Raw genomic sequence first — 16,634 nt, 5'->3', positions numbered from 1 at the left:
GATGTGGTTGCTTCTAAGGAAGTGGAACTTGAGAAAGTTCATACGGATGATAATGGAGCTGATATGATGACGAAGTCATTACCGAGGGGGAAGCTTGAGGTATGCCGAGAGATAGCCGGAATGGCTGTTTCTTCCATCTAGTCGGACGGGTAGTTTGTTGGGTCTCTCCTAGTTGGAGAGAACCAAGTGGGAATGAGATATAATAATTCTCATGACCTTAAGTAATTAGTGATGTTCCCCTTTGCACTGTAGACTCACAATAATAGAGTTTAGAGAGAGAGACAAAAGAGAGAAAGAAGAGAGAATGAGGAGAAAACTCGTCAGGCTATTTCAAGACTGGTTCTGGAGGATCAAACGGAACTTGATCGGGCTGATATTTTGTGGGACGCTTCTTCAGTCAGTGGGTTAGAGGTTCACCGAAGGGATTTGGTTTTCAACGGTTGGATTTTTTGTTGTCTGGGTTTTAGTGAAGCTGGTCGTCACAGTTCTTCAGCGGGACAGTCTTGGGTGTTTGGTAAATCACGGTGATATCTTCTCTTCTTGAGCTGAAATTTGGCAGAGGTATTGTTGACTTGTTTATTTTGGATTTGTACGGTTAGATTAGTCTCTGGATACCGGAATCCTTGTGAGCTGAGGTCGTTGTGTTGCTGCCGGTTTTGAAGCTTTGTGTTGCTTTCTTGTTGTTGTTGTTTGTGTTGGAGATAGCTCTTTGAAGCTAGTGTGCCTGTTCTGTTCAGGCTATTGAACACGGTGATATCTTCTCTTCTTGAGCTGAAATTTGGCAGAGGTATTGTTGACTTGTTTATTTTGGATTTGTACGGTTAGATTAGTCTCTGGATACCGGAATCCTTGTGAGCTGAGGTCGTTGTGTTGCTGCCGGTTTTGAAGCTTTGTGTTGCTCTCTTGTTGTTGTTGTTTGTGTTGGAGATAGCTCTTTGAAGCTAATGTCTCTGTTCTGTTCAGGCTGTTGAACAGGGAGGACGTGGTTGTACTCACAAACATTTATATAGTGGATTGTTGAGTACACTACGGTCTCGTGGTTTTTCCTTCTCACATCGAGGAGGTTTTCCACGTAAAAAGTGATTGTCTCATTTACGCTTCTGCTTATACTATATTCTGCCATCGTCGAAGTATTTTCTTCACAGAAGTCAGGGGAACACGACCTTTAGTATTTCCGCTGCGCCGTGTGACTTTCCCAAAAAAAAAAAATGTAATGCCACCAATTTAACAACACTATTAGCCTATATGATCATTTTATTTATTCGTATTTAGTTTTTTCAACATATTTGCGTTTTCATATTGCCTGCTAACTCTATAATCAATATGGACACATTTTACACATAAATGTATAATCTATATGGATATCTAGGTCTCATTGACCGATACGTGATAACTATATTAGACCATCCTTAGAAGAAAAATCTACGAATTGTGATGGGTCTAATTTATCGTGCAATCATGACCCCGCAACGGCATAGGTATACACACTCATGTATATTAATATATATAATATTTTGTTTGGTCAATTGTATGCCAAGAGAAAACGGCATTGCTCAAGTGATTAATTCTAACTTTCTACTAGATCCTGATACATGAAAGTTTCAAGCTTATATTTGTTCTTACTGATTTGTAGTGATACACTTGGAGAGAAAGAGAACCAAGGGACAATGCCAAAACATGTGGCAATCATATTGGATGGAAATAGACGTTGGGCGAAGAAAAACGGACTCAAGATAGCGGAAGGTCAAGAAGCTGGATGCAGAAGAGCCTTGGATATGACTGAGGACGTTTTCATTGAGGGGATAAACACTGTTTCACTCTTTGCTTTTTCTACTGAAAATTGGAGAAGACCCCAGGTGATTCCAAATATGAAAGACTGATCATTTCTAGAGAATTTCAAGATATATTTCTATCCGTTCAGTGATTTTTCTTTCTTTCATCAGGATGAAGTTGACTACTGGATGGTCATTTTTTGAATTTTTTGCCAAGATGATGATACCTCAAGCCCACAGGTATCCCAACATGTTATTTTTATCCTTTTTCTTGAATTTAAAAAAAAGAATGTATTCATATCAAAAGAACACTTTTGTACAATGGATGTAAATGTTTATTTTTGATCCTTTTATGAAGCGTTATATGTTAATATTTCCTTTCTTCTTTAGACAAAAAAACAAGGTTACGGTTATCGGAAAGCGGAAAAACATCCCCGCGTCGCTTGGAGATGCGATACTAGAGGTAGAAGAAGCTACAAAGAGTTACCTCATTATGGCGCTAGACTATAGCGGAAGGTTAGATATCTTACAAGCATGTAAAAGTCTTGCTGAAAAGGCGAAAAACGGGTTGATCCAAGCGGAGGACATCGACGAAAAATTAATGGAAAACGAACTGATGACAAAGTGTAGTGAGTTCCCAATCCCTGACCTGCTGATCAGAACAGGTGGAGAACAAAGGATCAATAACTTTTTCCTATGGCAATCAGCTTATACTGAGCTATACTTTCCTACTATACTGTGGCCTGAGTTCGGCAAGGCTGACTATCTGGAGGCCTTGACTTGGTATCAGCAGAGGGAGAAGCGATTCGGTCTAAGAGTTTAAACTTTGAATTTCATATCTCACGAATAAATTGTCCAATTAATGAATATGTGCGTTTGTTTTTACGTTTACTAGTTTAAAAATGTTACTTTTAATTTTTATTGGTTTTCTACAAAACATCATCTAAAAATTTTGAATTTCTAGTTTGCAAATGCAATTGTTAAGTTGACAAAAAAAAGGAAAATCAAATTTTAAATCATTAAGTTGACAAAACTTTGAACTTTTAATGTCTGACACCTAAAATTTTAAACAATGACAGTAATTTTAGTAAAATATCAAACATTGAAAGTAACTTTTTTTTTTTTTTAGACAACAACATTGAAACTAACTCAGATCTTGATTCACATATTTGTAAAAGCATCATCTAAAAAAACACCATCTCAGAACTTATCGAGTTTGTTCCACTGTCACAGTAATGGAACCAAACAAAGCTTTTGTATAATCCAATCCACAGAGAGATTCAGACAGAGAATCTAGGGTTAAAGTGATCAGCACTCTTACTTTCTGACACGTTGACCACTTCCCTCGGGGAAAAAAAAGGAAATTAATTAACATTTGCATCTTTGGGCTTAAGTAGGCTTTTCACCATAGTGAGCCTAGTGTAGGCCCAATACGTGGCCCAACGTGATCTAAAGAATTGAAGAAAAATCTTAGGTGGGTCTGAGACCACACTTCTTCCATGGCAGCGCTGAGGATATCGAGAGCTGATTGCCTTATCTGCTCCTCATGAGTAGCCTCCGTCGTCCTTAGCCATTCACAAAAAAAAAAAAGCAGTACCTTGTGACTTTTTATTGCAATGGAAGCTACGACGAAGAACTTGGTTTCTTCAGCTCCTTCGTTTCCGACAAAGACACATCTCAAGAACGGCTTCTCTTCTCCTTCCTCTGGTTATTTCTCTTACCTGTGCTTTTGCTTCTTCGCATTCTTCTTCTTTGGAACTCTGATATTATTCAGACAAAACATAACTTGTTCACAATGTTTCTGTGTTTTCCTTCCGACAAGAGTTTCTTTTGTGTTAGTCTGTTCTGATTTGTTTTTTTTTTATTTTTTTTTAAATTGTTATATTCTCTCTCTTTTTTTTTGTTGTTGTTGTTGTTGCAGTGGTGATGCTTCATGAGCAAACAGCAACACCTGTTATAAACTCACGTCATCTCGCCTCTCTCTCTCGACATTTCCCTGCGTCTGTTCTCTCACAGGAGCCACGGGAAGAGTCTTCTAGACCTCCTCCTCCTCCTCTCTCACACTCCTCAAGAGAAGACAGAACTTCTCAGCAGGTTCACACCTTGAACATCACAAACTTTTCAACTTTATTGTCATCTCTAGTGATAAAAAAACTCATCTTTGGTTCCTTTTGCTCTTTTAAGTTGACTCTGGAGAGAAGACAGTTTGATGGTTTAGTCTCATCTCGAGAAGATGAGAAATTCGAACAGCAACTGCTTCAATCTGCTGGTTTATGGAACTTGTAATGTCTCTAAATCCTGTTTTTGAAATTTTCATTTAACCTTTTGAGTTTTCTGATTGATGCTACTTCTCTAATTTGCAAGGTTGATGTCTCCTGTATCTCCCTTAGAAGATGTGGTTGCACTAGCTCAGAAGGCTTTATCAGCTTCTAAACAAGCTGCATTGTTATCTGAAGACTCTGAAACGGTTTCATCTAACAGTCTTGTGGATTCTCTCTCCACTAGGTTTTGCTTCTTTAACCCTTGTTTTGTCTATGTCTTAACATTATTTATGTTTTTTTCTTGATGTTTGGTGTAGCTCATCCATGTCCTCCTTACCAGAAGAAGGAACAATCGTTAGATCTAAGAAGCTACTCGAGAGACGAGCGAGAAACAGAAGAGCTCCAAAACCAAACGGTTTAGACAACGAGAGTAGTTACATTCCTCAGAAAGTTAACGCCAAGAAGAAGATGAGACAAGGGTTTGATAACGATGATGCGCTCCAGCTCTTCTTGTGGGGACCTGAGACGAAACAGCTTCTCACTGCTAAAGAGGAAGCTGAGCTCATAACACATATACAGGTGTGCTTCTTTGAGCTTCCCTTGGAAACTTACTTTCCCTAACGCTAACGAACTTCTTGATGATAATCAGAATTTGATAAAGTTGGAGAAGGTGAAGGCTAAGCTTGAATCTCAAAATGGATGTGAACCAACGATAGCTGAGTGGGCTGAAGCTTTGGGGATAAGTCGACCTGTCTTGAAATCTGAAATCCACCGCGGTAGAAGCAGCAGGGAGAAGCTGATTACTGCAAACTTGCGTCTGGTGGTCCATATAGCTAAACAGTATCAGAACCGTGGACTCAACTTTCAGGACTTATTGCAGGTTAGCTCTCAAACTAACACATTGCTTTTGACCTCTAAGAATGTCTGATCTAGGCTTACGGGTTCATGTAGTTCGGTTTTTGGTTAGTTCAGTTCAACATAAATCTTACTGAATTTATCTGAAATAAAGTTCGGTTCGGTATTCGATTAGTTCGGTTTTTAAAAATCCTACGGAAGTTTTTGATTTCGGTTATATTTTGGCTGAATTTGTTAAAATTTTGGATAAGTTCGGTTTGAAATTTAGTTAGTTCGTTTTGCAATTTGGTTAGTTCGGTTCGGGTTTTGGGTATGGTTTAGTTATAATTTTTCCTTTTTAAAGAAAACCGAAGTAACCGGTTGCCAAACTCAACCAAAAACCGAACTTTTAAAAAAAAACCTACGGAACCGAACTAACCAAAATTTTTGTTTCGGTTTGGTTCAAAATCACAGCCCTAGTCTGATCAGTATGCAATATCAGTCACTATTGGCTGTTGCAGTATCTCGAGCTCTTCACTATGCAACAGAGTGATCTAACTTGAAGTCTATTTTCTTATGGTGGTTCTTAGGAAGGAAGCATGGGGCTAATGAAGAGTGTAGAGAAGTTCAAACCACAGTCCGGTTGCAGATTCGCTACCTACGCATACTGGTGGATTCGTCAATCCATAAGAAAGTCTATATTTCAAAACTCCAGGACAATACGTTTGCCGGTAACATTTATCTAAACTCGCTAATGATATCTCCAACATTATCTACTAGAAACTTACTCATGTTAATACAGGAGAACGTGTACATGCTACTGGGCAAAGTATCCGAAGCAAGAAAGACGTGCGTGCAAGAAGGGAACTACCTTCCAAGCAAAGAAGAACTCGCAGGCCACGTTGGTGTTTCAACAGAGAAGCTTGATAAGCTTCTTTACAATACTAGAACGCCTCTATCAATGCAACAGCCCATTTGGTCTGATCAAGACATCACCTTTCAGGTAATCCATCTACATGAAGTAACACTAGACAGTGGGATTAAATCCTAGTTCGGTTTAGGTTCGGTTCGGTTTTTTTGGGTCTAAGAAAATTTTAACTAAAGTCAACCGAACCAAACCGAACTCTTTGGATTGATAAAATCTTTTACCGAATGGTTGACATATATTTTGGTTTGGTTTGGGGCGGTTTGGATTTGGCTGGTTCGGTTTGTTTTTTTCTTCCCACCCCTAGCAAAACATGGTAATAACCTTTTATAATCCATCTACAGGAAGTGACACCAGACAGTGGGATTGAGACACCGGACATGAGCGTAGGGAAGCAGATGATGAGGAACCATGTAAGGAATCTCCTCAATGTGCTGAGCCCCAAGGAGAGGAAGATCATCAAGCTGAGGTTTGGGATCGATGGTGGGAAGCAGAGATCGCTGTCTGAGATAGGAGAGATTTATGGACTGTCCAAGGAGAGGGTAAGGCAGCTAGAGAGCAGGGCGTTGTATAGGCTTAAGCAGAACATGAACAGTCATGGACTCAATGCTTATGCTGATTTGCTTGTCTAGCTCATATGGTGATACTGGCTTTCTTCTATTGTGTATACAAAAATATACTTTTGTTATAAAAGGGTTTTGTTGATATTATGAGGAATAGTGTTTTCAATTTTGTTTCTGGTGTCTTCGTATAAGAATTTCAACTGTCCCATAAGATCAGATCGATGGTTACATTCTGATAATGTTTGTTAATGTTATGTAAACCAAACAGAACGAGTATATTTTCTTGTAGACCGTTATAAAACATCGTTAAAGGTGTATCGTATTTTAGGATATTTCTCAATGCATGTTCCTGTATTATATGACTTTAACACACTATCTTGGTTCAATTGATTGGTAGTTTATTTATATATATATTCAACCATTTGAGATAGGTATGCCAATATATGTTTCTATTCTGTAGCAAGTTCTTTGAGTGATTTTATATTTACAAAAAAAACTTTGGAGTGAAGAACATTTGAGTAATTTTAGCACGTTTTCACATGTTCATCATATAGTAGTATATATATACACTTGGCGCTGGTTCCATACTAGCAACTGTTCAACATAACTGTAACGACCTAAATCTCGGCCCGGAAAAATTTAGCCCAATAAAACCCAATTACGTTGCAGAAAATCCTAAAGTTTTCTTATTTAAGATGGATTTCGTGGTGGTCTCTGACAGAGACTTTTTGGGGATGGCAAAGCCCTTTCGGAACATCACCGAAACAGCCACAAATATCCACCATGAAAGAGAAGCCATCCCACCATCCGAAAAGAGAGATTAGAGCTCAGCAGACACGTTTTGGGGGAACAGAAGAACGATCGATCAAATATGAATATTTCGAAGCTAAATTTTGAGGTTATGTTCTACACTAATAGATCTATGTGTATCAGAAAACAGATCGTCATTTGGAATTTTTATCTAAGAGTTATGATTGTTTCTTTGGGACTGATATCTACAGATCGGATCCGCGAACAGTCAACTTCATCAGCGTTTTACCGTTGATACAGAAGGAACCAGGGAACGGGCGAGATATCATTGGAAAGATCTCGATGCCAGATTTTCAGATCATCTATCCGATCGTCAAATTGACGTACGGTTAGAAAGTTATTGACGTTTCTTATTGGCGAAGAATAAAGCTGTTGAATTGCAGAGACAATTCCGACCAGTCTCGGTGTAAGTGAGAAACGGTCGACAGAAACAAAATCTTTCAGTCTGAAAATTTGTCAGTAAGTAGTTAATTCTCTTATCTATCATCTCTTGCAAGCGGATTGTTATTCCGAGTTATTTTCTGAGAGTTATGCTTGTTTTCATGAGAGGTGTTGGTGCAGTTTGCGTTTACGACCAGCCTGGAGATGAAGCTACTTTGGTTAAGAAAATGGTGTCCGATCGGAGTAAACTTGGTGTCTATGTATAGAGGACACATAGGACTACATTATGACTGGAGGGATCGAAAAGTTAACGGTTAGTTCTTGAGTTATTCATCTGTTTGCTCTATGGTTCAGTTCTGCCAGAATATCATATTGATCTAATTTCAGAGAGTTCCGGAGTTGCTTTGTTAGAGCCGTAAAGGTCCATTCGGCGTTTTATCAGGTTTCTTCAGAACCCGTGGCAAAGGTGAGGGTCTTTTCCCGAACTTCTCTTACACGGCCTAGGACCTCGAATAAGTATAATTTGTTTCTAATGTGTTCCGTCTGTGTGAAATCGAGTATGTCATTGTTTGTTTAGTTTTAGGCTCTTTGCTTAAACCGGAACTAGGGTGTTAGATGGTTCAACAGTGCTTGTTCATTTATAAATGAACAAGCACTGTTGAACCATGAAGACGTAATTCTGTGTGTCAGACCAGTACATTGGGTGTGGTGTATGCTGCGGCACAGCTTAGTCGACCTGTTGTGCGAAGGTTTCGAGGTCGATAAATCGTCTACGGGCGTGTGTTACCGAGCACATATTCGGTGGTGTTTTGGCCTGTTAGTGGGCAGCGGGTGTGCACCTCGCTAGGACTGTTGTGTGATCTTTGGGTACTTTAGGTACCGTGTTTGCAACGTGTTAGGATTAAATTATATTTATTCGGAGTGCTCTGTCCGGGTCCATGGACTTCGGGTTTAGTATCCATACCTCACTGAGTGACTTCCCCATTACTCACCCCTCATTTGTCCCTTTTCAGGTGAGACTGACGAGTATATGATATTTGGACGGATTGGTGCTACTGGGCTTTTTCTTCGGATTTTATTTGGGCTTAGGGTGAGTGGACTCGTGTATATGGGCTATTGTGTTATGAGATATTGTTGGTGGCACGCAGTTCTCCAGATAGGAGGTGACGGGTGTCACAATAACATCCCCCGCTTTCATTCTAATACAAACAAATAGATATGAGTGGATTTAAATTTGATACGTAGCTTTTTTCAGATAAGCGTGTAAATTAAAGGTAAATATATAGTACGAACCCAATAAATTGCAAAGAACACGACAGTTCTTACGTACAGGGATGGTAGGGCGCGGCTTACACGGACGACCGCTCAGGTTCAGGTGCATGCCAATGCGGTACTGCCTCAACCACTAGGTAGCTCATATATTGATCTTACATTAGAGTTCGACCAAAATAGAAAATAAATTTTTAATTTTGATTTCACTGTGCAACACTCTGTTTTGTTTCTTTCCTAGCGACATAACATAACAGTGTAACTCTTTTTCTTCAACAGTGTCAGTATTTTGTTTTGTTTTGTTTTTCTTCATAGTCCTACATGGTTTACTTTGCTTAGTAAATCTATTTCATGAGTATTTTTTTGTGCAACATTCATTAGTATTTAAAGAGATATTTTAATGGTTTATTATGGTCAAAATGTTAAAAAAAATTGTAAGAAAAACAAAAAAATTAAAATGTTGCTTTTACAGTTAAAGCTCACATCACAATTTACGTTCAAAACTTAAAATTCTCCAATATTTTGGAGTCAGAGAGGCTTGTGTTTTAAATATATAAATTCAAATAGTTTTTTAATATTATGCAAGCACAAAACAAAGTAAATATTCACGGCGCAGGCTTGGACAATTACTAGGATATTTTTGAGTCTTTTATAATGCTTGTCTCCTCCATTTGAGGACTATATTACTAAACTCTCCATCTTTGCCTCTCTTCTACAAATTCAAAGCCTATAAGCAAACTCTTCCATTTCTTGCACTTTTTCTTGGTTCTTTAAAGTTTGTACACTGTATCGGACTCACTAAGAGAGGAAACCAGTCAATGGAACCAGAGGAGAATAGCACGTGCCAGACTTGCAAAACTTTTGGGCAAAAGTGCAGTCATGTCGTGAAGAAACAAAGAACCAAGTTTTATATCATTCGCCGTTGTATCGCTATGTTAGTCTGCTGGCGCGACAACAACAGCGACCGCAGCAACCGCGACCGCAACGCCTCTTGATTGCTCTAAACGTATAGTTATTTTTTTTTTTTTTTTTTTTTACGTATAGTTATTATGTTACCATCTTAATTCCAAGTCGCATAATGCATGGTAAACTGTTTTTTTTTTGTTATCCTGTATTCTCATCTTTATATTTTTAAAATAATTTTTTTTTTTTTTTTTTTTTTACGTATAGTTATTTTGTTATCCTGTATTCTCATCATGAAATAAATCACCAAATGGCCCAATTCATAAAGTTAAATTCCAAACAAAAAATCACATTAAAATGATTAGTAAAAGTTCTCTTCTAGTATTTTACATCGTTACCACCATCACTGCAGTTGTCACCAACAACCATTGTCATAGCCTTTGTATAGTCGTCACGGTGATTGTGGCAATCATAACATAATATGGTTGCAGACTACCACAACCACCGTGATCGTACAATGCCTAATATTTGATGTGGCTGCAGTGCTTTTTCTATATAATATTTCGGTTAACAATTATAATGTGTTGCAATATTTTAATAAAGTGAGGGTTGTTTTGCATTACTCTCGTAAATCAAAATTCTTTTTAACCACATGATGGTTGTATACTTGCAGACGAAATTTAGATTGCTAAGCAATGTAGGATTTGAAAGCTCCTTAATACACTTTATTGTGTGACTATGCAGATATAGACTCATTGTTTAGAGTCATTTTAAAACCCGAAAAAATGGTCAGTGGAATGTATCTTTATTTGAAAACTAGTGCAAATTCTTTCGTACAACCAGGATACTCCAGATTAATTAAAAAATGTAGTCTTGGAAAATTGAATAATTGGTTGACAACAAAACCCAAGGGAAACCAATGATATTTTTCTTCTAAAATAACATACCAGCCTGAAGCCCTAAAATACTGGAAATAGATGAAACGTGGAAAATTTCTGGCCTTTTGTATTTAAAAAAAAAACTAATTTCGTTGTTTTAAAGTTGAGGAATTATATTATATAAATGTTTCTATGTTAATCATATCACTGAATGAGACCAAAAATAGACACTGTCTTGTATCCTAAAGATAGATATTTCTCTGCTTCATAATGTAACACATCATCAAATTTGGAGTCGCAGACTGCGTCTCTTCTGCTAGGTGATATTCTTGTCCTTTTCTTTATGAAAACTTGTACAGAACTTCCTTTACCCAGTAGCTAGATATGAATTTTCCTTCTATAAATAGTTTTAAAAGAAAACAATGTATAGACTCGTAGATGTTCTTTTGCTTAAATTTCTTCTTACTGATTTAGTAAACCGTTATTGTCACTTGTCGATAAAATACTTGTCAGTAATACATTAAATCGGGTTGATACACAGACTACCCATTTGGATTATCACATGTAAAAAGTATCAAATTTTACCTTGGATTTTTAATAATCAGAATATCAAACATGAAGGTTTGAATTTGGATTATGCACAACAATAACGTTACTATAGCCCACTAGGCTATTCATCTTGAAGTTAAAGCATATATATATATATAAAATAAAATACATGAAAGAAATCCAAAAGTCATATGAACATGCACTCATAAGTCATAAGAGCAGACCCATGGCTGAGAAACTCATTTACAGTTTCTCAAGTGTAATGTATTATTATTATATTTGACACATATGAAATAATTAAATTTTAACTGAAAAAAATACTCAAAATGAGAAATGTGGGTAAAGGAAGTTCTGAATAAGTTTTCATAGTTTCTCACTGAGATACTTGTTTTTTTTCTTTTTGTCTTCTACTTTATATTTTGATTATTGTTTTTTTTTGTTAGATACTGGGCAAAACCACTAATGAGCAGAGCATGTCTAAGGCTGAAAATATGCAATTTTGTTCATATATCTGCATCTACAACATCCATGAATATACATATTAATGACTTCAATAACAATACGATATACCTTGAATCTGATCTGATAGCATCAACTATTTTTATTTGGCCTAAGACTCAAGTCCATTAATGATATGGTTTTATAACGTACAATACTCTTATATATATTGTGATTTTTTAATCATCTGATATCACTTCCAATAATATTTTTTGGTCCGTGGCCAATTCAGTGAACCATATTAATTTTCTATATCGTTTTTTATCAAGCGATCACCACATTTCGAGATTAATTGAGGTTAAGAAATTATTCTCAATCACTGTTTTTTTACACGCATTCACCTTATATAAAAGTCAGTCTTAACTCTTAAGTGATGTCGACCAAAAAGCAAAGTAAGTGATAACATGATCACTCTATTAATCGAGGTTAAGATTAAGGAAATCAAATCACACTCAATGACTGTTTTTTACAAGACAACCGAAGTGATGCTGACAAGGATAAAAGCAGCTAAGCGATAATATTACTCTCTGCTAATGGACGTTAAGAAAGTACTCTGCAGAACTGTTTTTATCACACGCTTACGAATCATTTTGTGCGGCTGCAAGTTCAGAGTATACTGAAATTTTCCATCCATAGAAAAGGAAAATATAGTGGAGTAACATAGACTGACGCAGCGTAGGAAGTTCAGTACGACCTATAAAAGCCCGACCCACGTGATCTTAGTCATGATCAGTCTAAGATTTTTGACTAGTAGGTGAAAGAGAGATGTAGACATTCCTTGTTTTGATTGCATTACCGTGTCTGTTTTAAAAACAAATTATTTTCAAATATAATTATGATTTAGGGGTAATCATGCGAAGAGCCGACTCACTGTTAGAGTTAGAGGCCCTAGGGCAAAATTTTTTTTTTTTACTCTCTAACATTTATATGCAAATAATGCTTAAAATATTTTTAAAATTAATCATCAATATTTTTTATATTTTGTAATGAAAACAAAACTATATACATATCAAATTTTGGGCCTTTTACAATTTTATTTATTATATTTATAATTTTTTATATATAAAAATATAGATTTATAAAAAAAATTGGACCCTTAGTTATTATTATACAGGGGGGATACGGGCTTAGGTCCGGGGCGGTCGCACCGCTTGTGCCCCCTAGTCAGCCGGCCCTGTTCATGCATAGTTATCTCACATATCTCTATGAGATTATTTACTTTTGTAGATATGTTGCTTTTCTTTGCCAAATCTTGTGGACCTTTAGCACTAAGAAAGATTTTTCACTTAATATCTAGAATCACTAATGACTAGAATCACTAATGATCTTATCTTATGAAGCAAGTTCTCCAGGATTCAGAGAGTCAACATAACTCGATTTCTCGTTACAAGAATAGATGAAAACTTGACCTAAGAAAATGAACTAGTGTCCTAGTAGCAACTAAAATATTTTAAACATAAGTAACACGAGAACTCATTTGCATATTACTAATACAAAAGTGGATGTGTGTAAACGGTTTTTGTTTCCGGTTCATTTTTCTCATTGTCTGTAATAACACTAAACCATCAAGGTCCAAACGTTTTTGGGTTTCTATTTTCATGTTAGTTTGCTTTCCCATTACTTCTATTTACAAAGGAAACATAAGAAATGAAAACGGCATAACCAACTAATCATATGTAAATTGCACCAAAAAAAACTAATCATGTAAATAACACATAGAAACATGTATCAACACAGAATTGAATGTGTGGGAAAAGAAAAGAATTGAAAGTTTACATCAAATTTTTGCACAGTGAAGCTATTAGTTATGATTAAGTTTCTTGTATTTAAAGGCAAGAGACACTTTCTTTCTCAATTATCAACATTTTGACCCCATGTTTTTTCTACTTTGGCTCCATTTCAGACCATGTTAGATGTATCCTTCTTGCTGTCAAACCCAAAAAGCGAACAGTTTTGAAACGCATCAAGGCTCGTCGCTATCAGACGCCTCAAAACATCGAGGCTCTTATTGAGGTTCAAATCTTCAGTATGCTTTGAAGATCTAATGTCTAGATCCATTGGTCCTAATGAGTCCGGCTGCAAAGAGTAGAACAACCGTCTTTGAATATATATATTCTTTTAAATTTTGAAACAATAAGAAGATAGATATTGATTTTTTTTTTTTTTTTGGTAAAATGTTAAATTTTATACCAACTTTAATTTTTGACAGAAATACAGAAACACAACAAAGAAATTAGAAAAACCAAAATCTACAGCAGCAAAAAAAAAACAAAATGAACAAACACTACGACCACAACCAATAAAATCACCTTAGAACAAGAGACCACAAAAATCTCTATACCACGACTAAAGAGTAGAAAACTCCAACCACATCAGTCCAGCCACAACGAAAACACGTCGCAGCTTTGCTGGGAAAGTACGAAGCTTCAACCACATCAAACCCCAATGTACATCTGCAAACCCCACAAAGGGTCTTCCCTGGAGTATTTATCGTAGTTGGACCCTCTTCCATTGGATCTACCAGCTCATCAGGAAGGTTACAAGGCCCCTCATCGCCAGATGTAGCCTAACAGAAAGTTACAAAAGTATTGACTCATAAACAACTGCAAAATCATCATGTAAGTATTTTTTGATTAACATAGTTTACCTCCACTAATTGATAAGGCTCTCCGTTTACTCTGGAGAAGTAACATTAGCCAACTTGGAGGAACTGCAAGACGATTCAATTACTAATTTTATTTCTCTAAAATTTTAAGTAAAAGAAAATTGTGGAAGATTATTTTATAGTAATTTTCCTTTTTCTAAAATCATTAAAAAAACAAATTCTGAAAGAGTATTTGATAGTAGTTTTCCTTTTCTTAAATCCTTAACAAAAAATATTTGTAAAATAAAATTTCAAATATTTCCTTATAAATAACTAATTTCCTGTTTAATAGTAAATTTCATTCAAAAAAATTATAAACCAAAAAGAACTACCAATACTCACATCTATTATATAAGGTTAAGTTCTCACATATATTTTTTACCAAACACAATACATACAAGAAAAATATTCAGTAAGTTTTTTATTACTGGAACAACTCTAAATTTTCCTTATTAATTTTCCTTGCTAAGTGTTATCACGCTGTAATAATTTCGGCTAATATTTTTTCGGCCTAGTGGAAAACAAAACCTAGCCACGCTCAGCATTCTCCTGCCGTGCGATTCAAGTTTCCAAATCATGGCGAATCTAGGCGTACATCGCTACTTTCTTCGTAATCGACAGAAATCTAGGAGGACTGAGAGGTGATGTCTTTTTATTGGCTTTCTTTTGATATTCTCGTGACGGTTTTCAACTGTTTATGTATTTATTTGCTGTGGTTTTGAACGGAAAGTGGTTCCTGTATTTATTAGCCAAACTGGATCTGATCGGTCCCATGACGAGGAATCATCATACAGTCCGACGGAGGAGCGTTCTTACTTGCGTTTTATCCCTTTGGTTACCAAAGTAGGCTACATACATCTTTGTTTCTCGTTCAATTAAGAATTAAATTTCCTTTTAATACTCCAGATTCTTCTTCATTGACCAGGAAGAGTCATGAAATTCCCTTCGAAATGGAGAAGGTAAAGTCACTGACTTTTTCATCTTCATGCATCATCATGACTATATATATAGTATTATGCTAACCAATATAGATAGATATATATATATATATTTCTTTGCAGTGTGTTAACGGAATAACCTTGGGTCAGTTATTTATCCGTACTGGCCCATATACCCAGCTGATGCGGAATGATCGTTGGTCTACTCGTTCACGCACCGAAACTTATTTCTGTGTTCCTATTAGAAAAAATTCGCAGTCGCGGTGGTCTCCTCTAGGTTCTTACTTTGTCACATCTCACTACAACATGGTGTATATTTAGGGCTCAGTAGATTATTGGAGTCTATTTGGCCTCCTCATGTCTTATAATCATCATAGGGTGTTTATTTTTAAATAATTATTGATGCTTCTTTTTCTTTTGTTTTTGTTTTTTGTTTTTTTACTCTCTTTTATCTCTCTCTCAGGTAGAACAGTTTGAGATGTCTCCAGGTGAGAAATACTTGGTAAACTACAGCAGACCAGACCCAAGTGACCCAGACCCTGAGGTGAGTGCATCTTTCCTTCCCTTCTTTCCCCTTTTCCAAAGTGATGAAAAATTGATCAAACTTGTGCATCTGCAGGGACTTTTTTTGATGTGACAAGTGGGAAAGGACTCTTTGGAGTAAAGAACGATGTTGCTTACTCTCCCCAGTAGCCTGTGATTAGGTATTTAATCCATACCTGCGTTTCAGTTTTAATTTTATTGTTATACTCGTCCTTTACTGATGTGCTAAACTTTTTTCCACGCAGATGAGCTGGGGGTAAAGATGATAAATACTTTGCCACCCTTAGCAAAAACAACATTATATCTCTCTACGAGATCGATACCAAGTCTATCAGGCTGTTGGGCGAGAAACCACTGGACCTTGGTCATGATGTTGTCGATATCTCTTGGTCTCCTACTGAACCGGTACTTACAATACTGTTGAAAGGGCATGGCAATGATCCTGCCAAGGCTCTTCTTTTGCGAATCCCTGACATGGTGGTGCTGATCAAGAGTGATCTTAACGGAGCGGAAGTAACCGTAGTAACCGATAATGCGAAATTAACGTTTAATTCTGAAAATGCCCGTTATTTTAGCCTTCTTAAAATCTGTTGAATTCTCAAAGAATGCCCAAAATTAAGGAATCAAGAGTTGTTTAACACAAAGCTCTAAGTCTTATAAATCAATAATCAAAGTTGTGACTCTTACAAACCAAGAGCTCACTATTTATACTAATAAGAAAATACCTAAGTCCTTAAGGATTAGGATCTAACTTTCTATCCTAAAGTCTTTTTAATATTAAGAATACTAACGTATATCTAAAACAAGAATGAAAAGGAAACTAGAAAACCAAAGCTTAATAGAAATAGGATGCTACGCTGCATCAG

The 16,634-nt window shown here is 36.4% G+C and overlaps 2 protein-coding genes and 1 pseudogene across 2 annotated transcripts; all 3 read left to right on the top strand.

Moving 5' to 3' along the window:
• LOC106339139 overlaps positions 1 to 2,595 on the top strand; it is a 3,075-nt pseudogene extending 480 nt beyond the window's left edge.
• Positions 2,596 to 3,265: 670 nt separating this feature from the next.
• On the top strand, positions 3,266 to 6,525 carry LOC106342979 (RNA polymerase sigma factor sigF, chloroplastic-like). Its single transcript, XM_013782066.1, has 9 exons — positions 3,266 to 3,479; positions 3,694 to 3,866; positions 3,957 to 4,054; positions 4,137 to 4,277; positions 4,351 to 4,612; positions 4,683 to 4,913; positions 5,458 to 5,598; positions 5,670 to 5,870; positions 6,137 to 6,525. Exons 1-9 carry the CDS (start codon positions 3,389 to 3,391, stop codon positions 6,422 to 6,424), a joined length of 1,626 nt encoding a protein of 541 aa, XP_013637520.1. The 5' UTR covers positions 3,266 to 3,388; the 3' UTR covers positions 6,425 to 6,525.
• A 3,030-nt stretch (positions 6,526 to 9,555) lies between these two features.
• Positions 9,556 to 16,028, top strand: LOC106339138. The gene is made up of 4 exons (XM_013777944.1): positions 9,556 to 9,796; positions 15,194 to 15,246; positions 15,689 to 15,769; positions 16,014 to 16,028. The coding sequence occupies exons 1-4, from the start codon at positions 9,634 to 9,636 to the stop codon at positions 16,026 to 16,028; spliced, it is 312 nt and encodes a 103-aa protein (XP_013633398.1). The 5' UTR covers positions 9,556 to 9,633.
• The last annotated feature ends 606 nt before the right edge of the window (positions 16,029 to 16,634 follow it).

The sequence above is a fragment of the Brassica oleracea genome, chromosome C4 (genome assembly GCF_000695525.1).
Source record: "Brassica oleracea var. oleracea cultivar TO1000 chromosome C4, BOL, whole genome shotgun sequence".
NCBI lineage: Eukaryota > Viridiplantae > Streptophyta > Magnoliopsida > Brassicales > Brassicaceae > Brassica > Brassica oleracea.
This window is presented reverse-complemented; position numbering and strand designations above follow the sequence as displayed.

Excerpts from the sequence above, each read along its gene's own strand:
- LOC106342979 (XM_013782066.1), top strand. The coding sequence starts at position 3,389 with ATGGAAGCTACGACGAAGAACTTGGTTTCTTCAGCTCCTTCGTTTCCG. Across the intron at positions 4,055-4,136 it reads TCTGCTGGTTTATGGAACTT|GTTGATGTCTCCTGTATCTC; the intron begins GTAATGTCTCTA and ends CTAATTTGCAAG. Across the intron at positions 5,871-6,136 it reads ATCAAGACATCACCTTTCAG|GAAGTGACACCAGACAGTGG; the intron begins GTAATCCATCTA and ends ATCCATCTACAG.
- LOC106339138 (XM_013777944.1), top strand. The coding sequence starts at position 9,634 with ATGGAACCAGAGGAGAATAGCACGTGCCAGACTTGCAAAACTTTTGGG. Across the intron at positions 9,797-15,193 it reads CGACCGCAGCAACCGCGACC|ATTCTTCTTCATTGACCAGG; the intron begins GCAACGCCTCTT and ends TTAATACTCCAG. Across the intron at positions 15,247-15,688 it reads TTCCCTTCGAAATGGAGAAG|GTAGAACAGTTTGAGATGTC; the intron begins GTAAAGTCACTG and ends TCTCTCTCTCAG.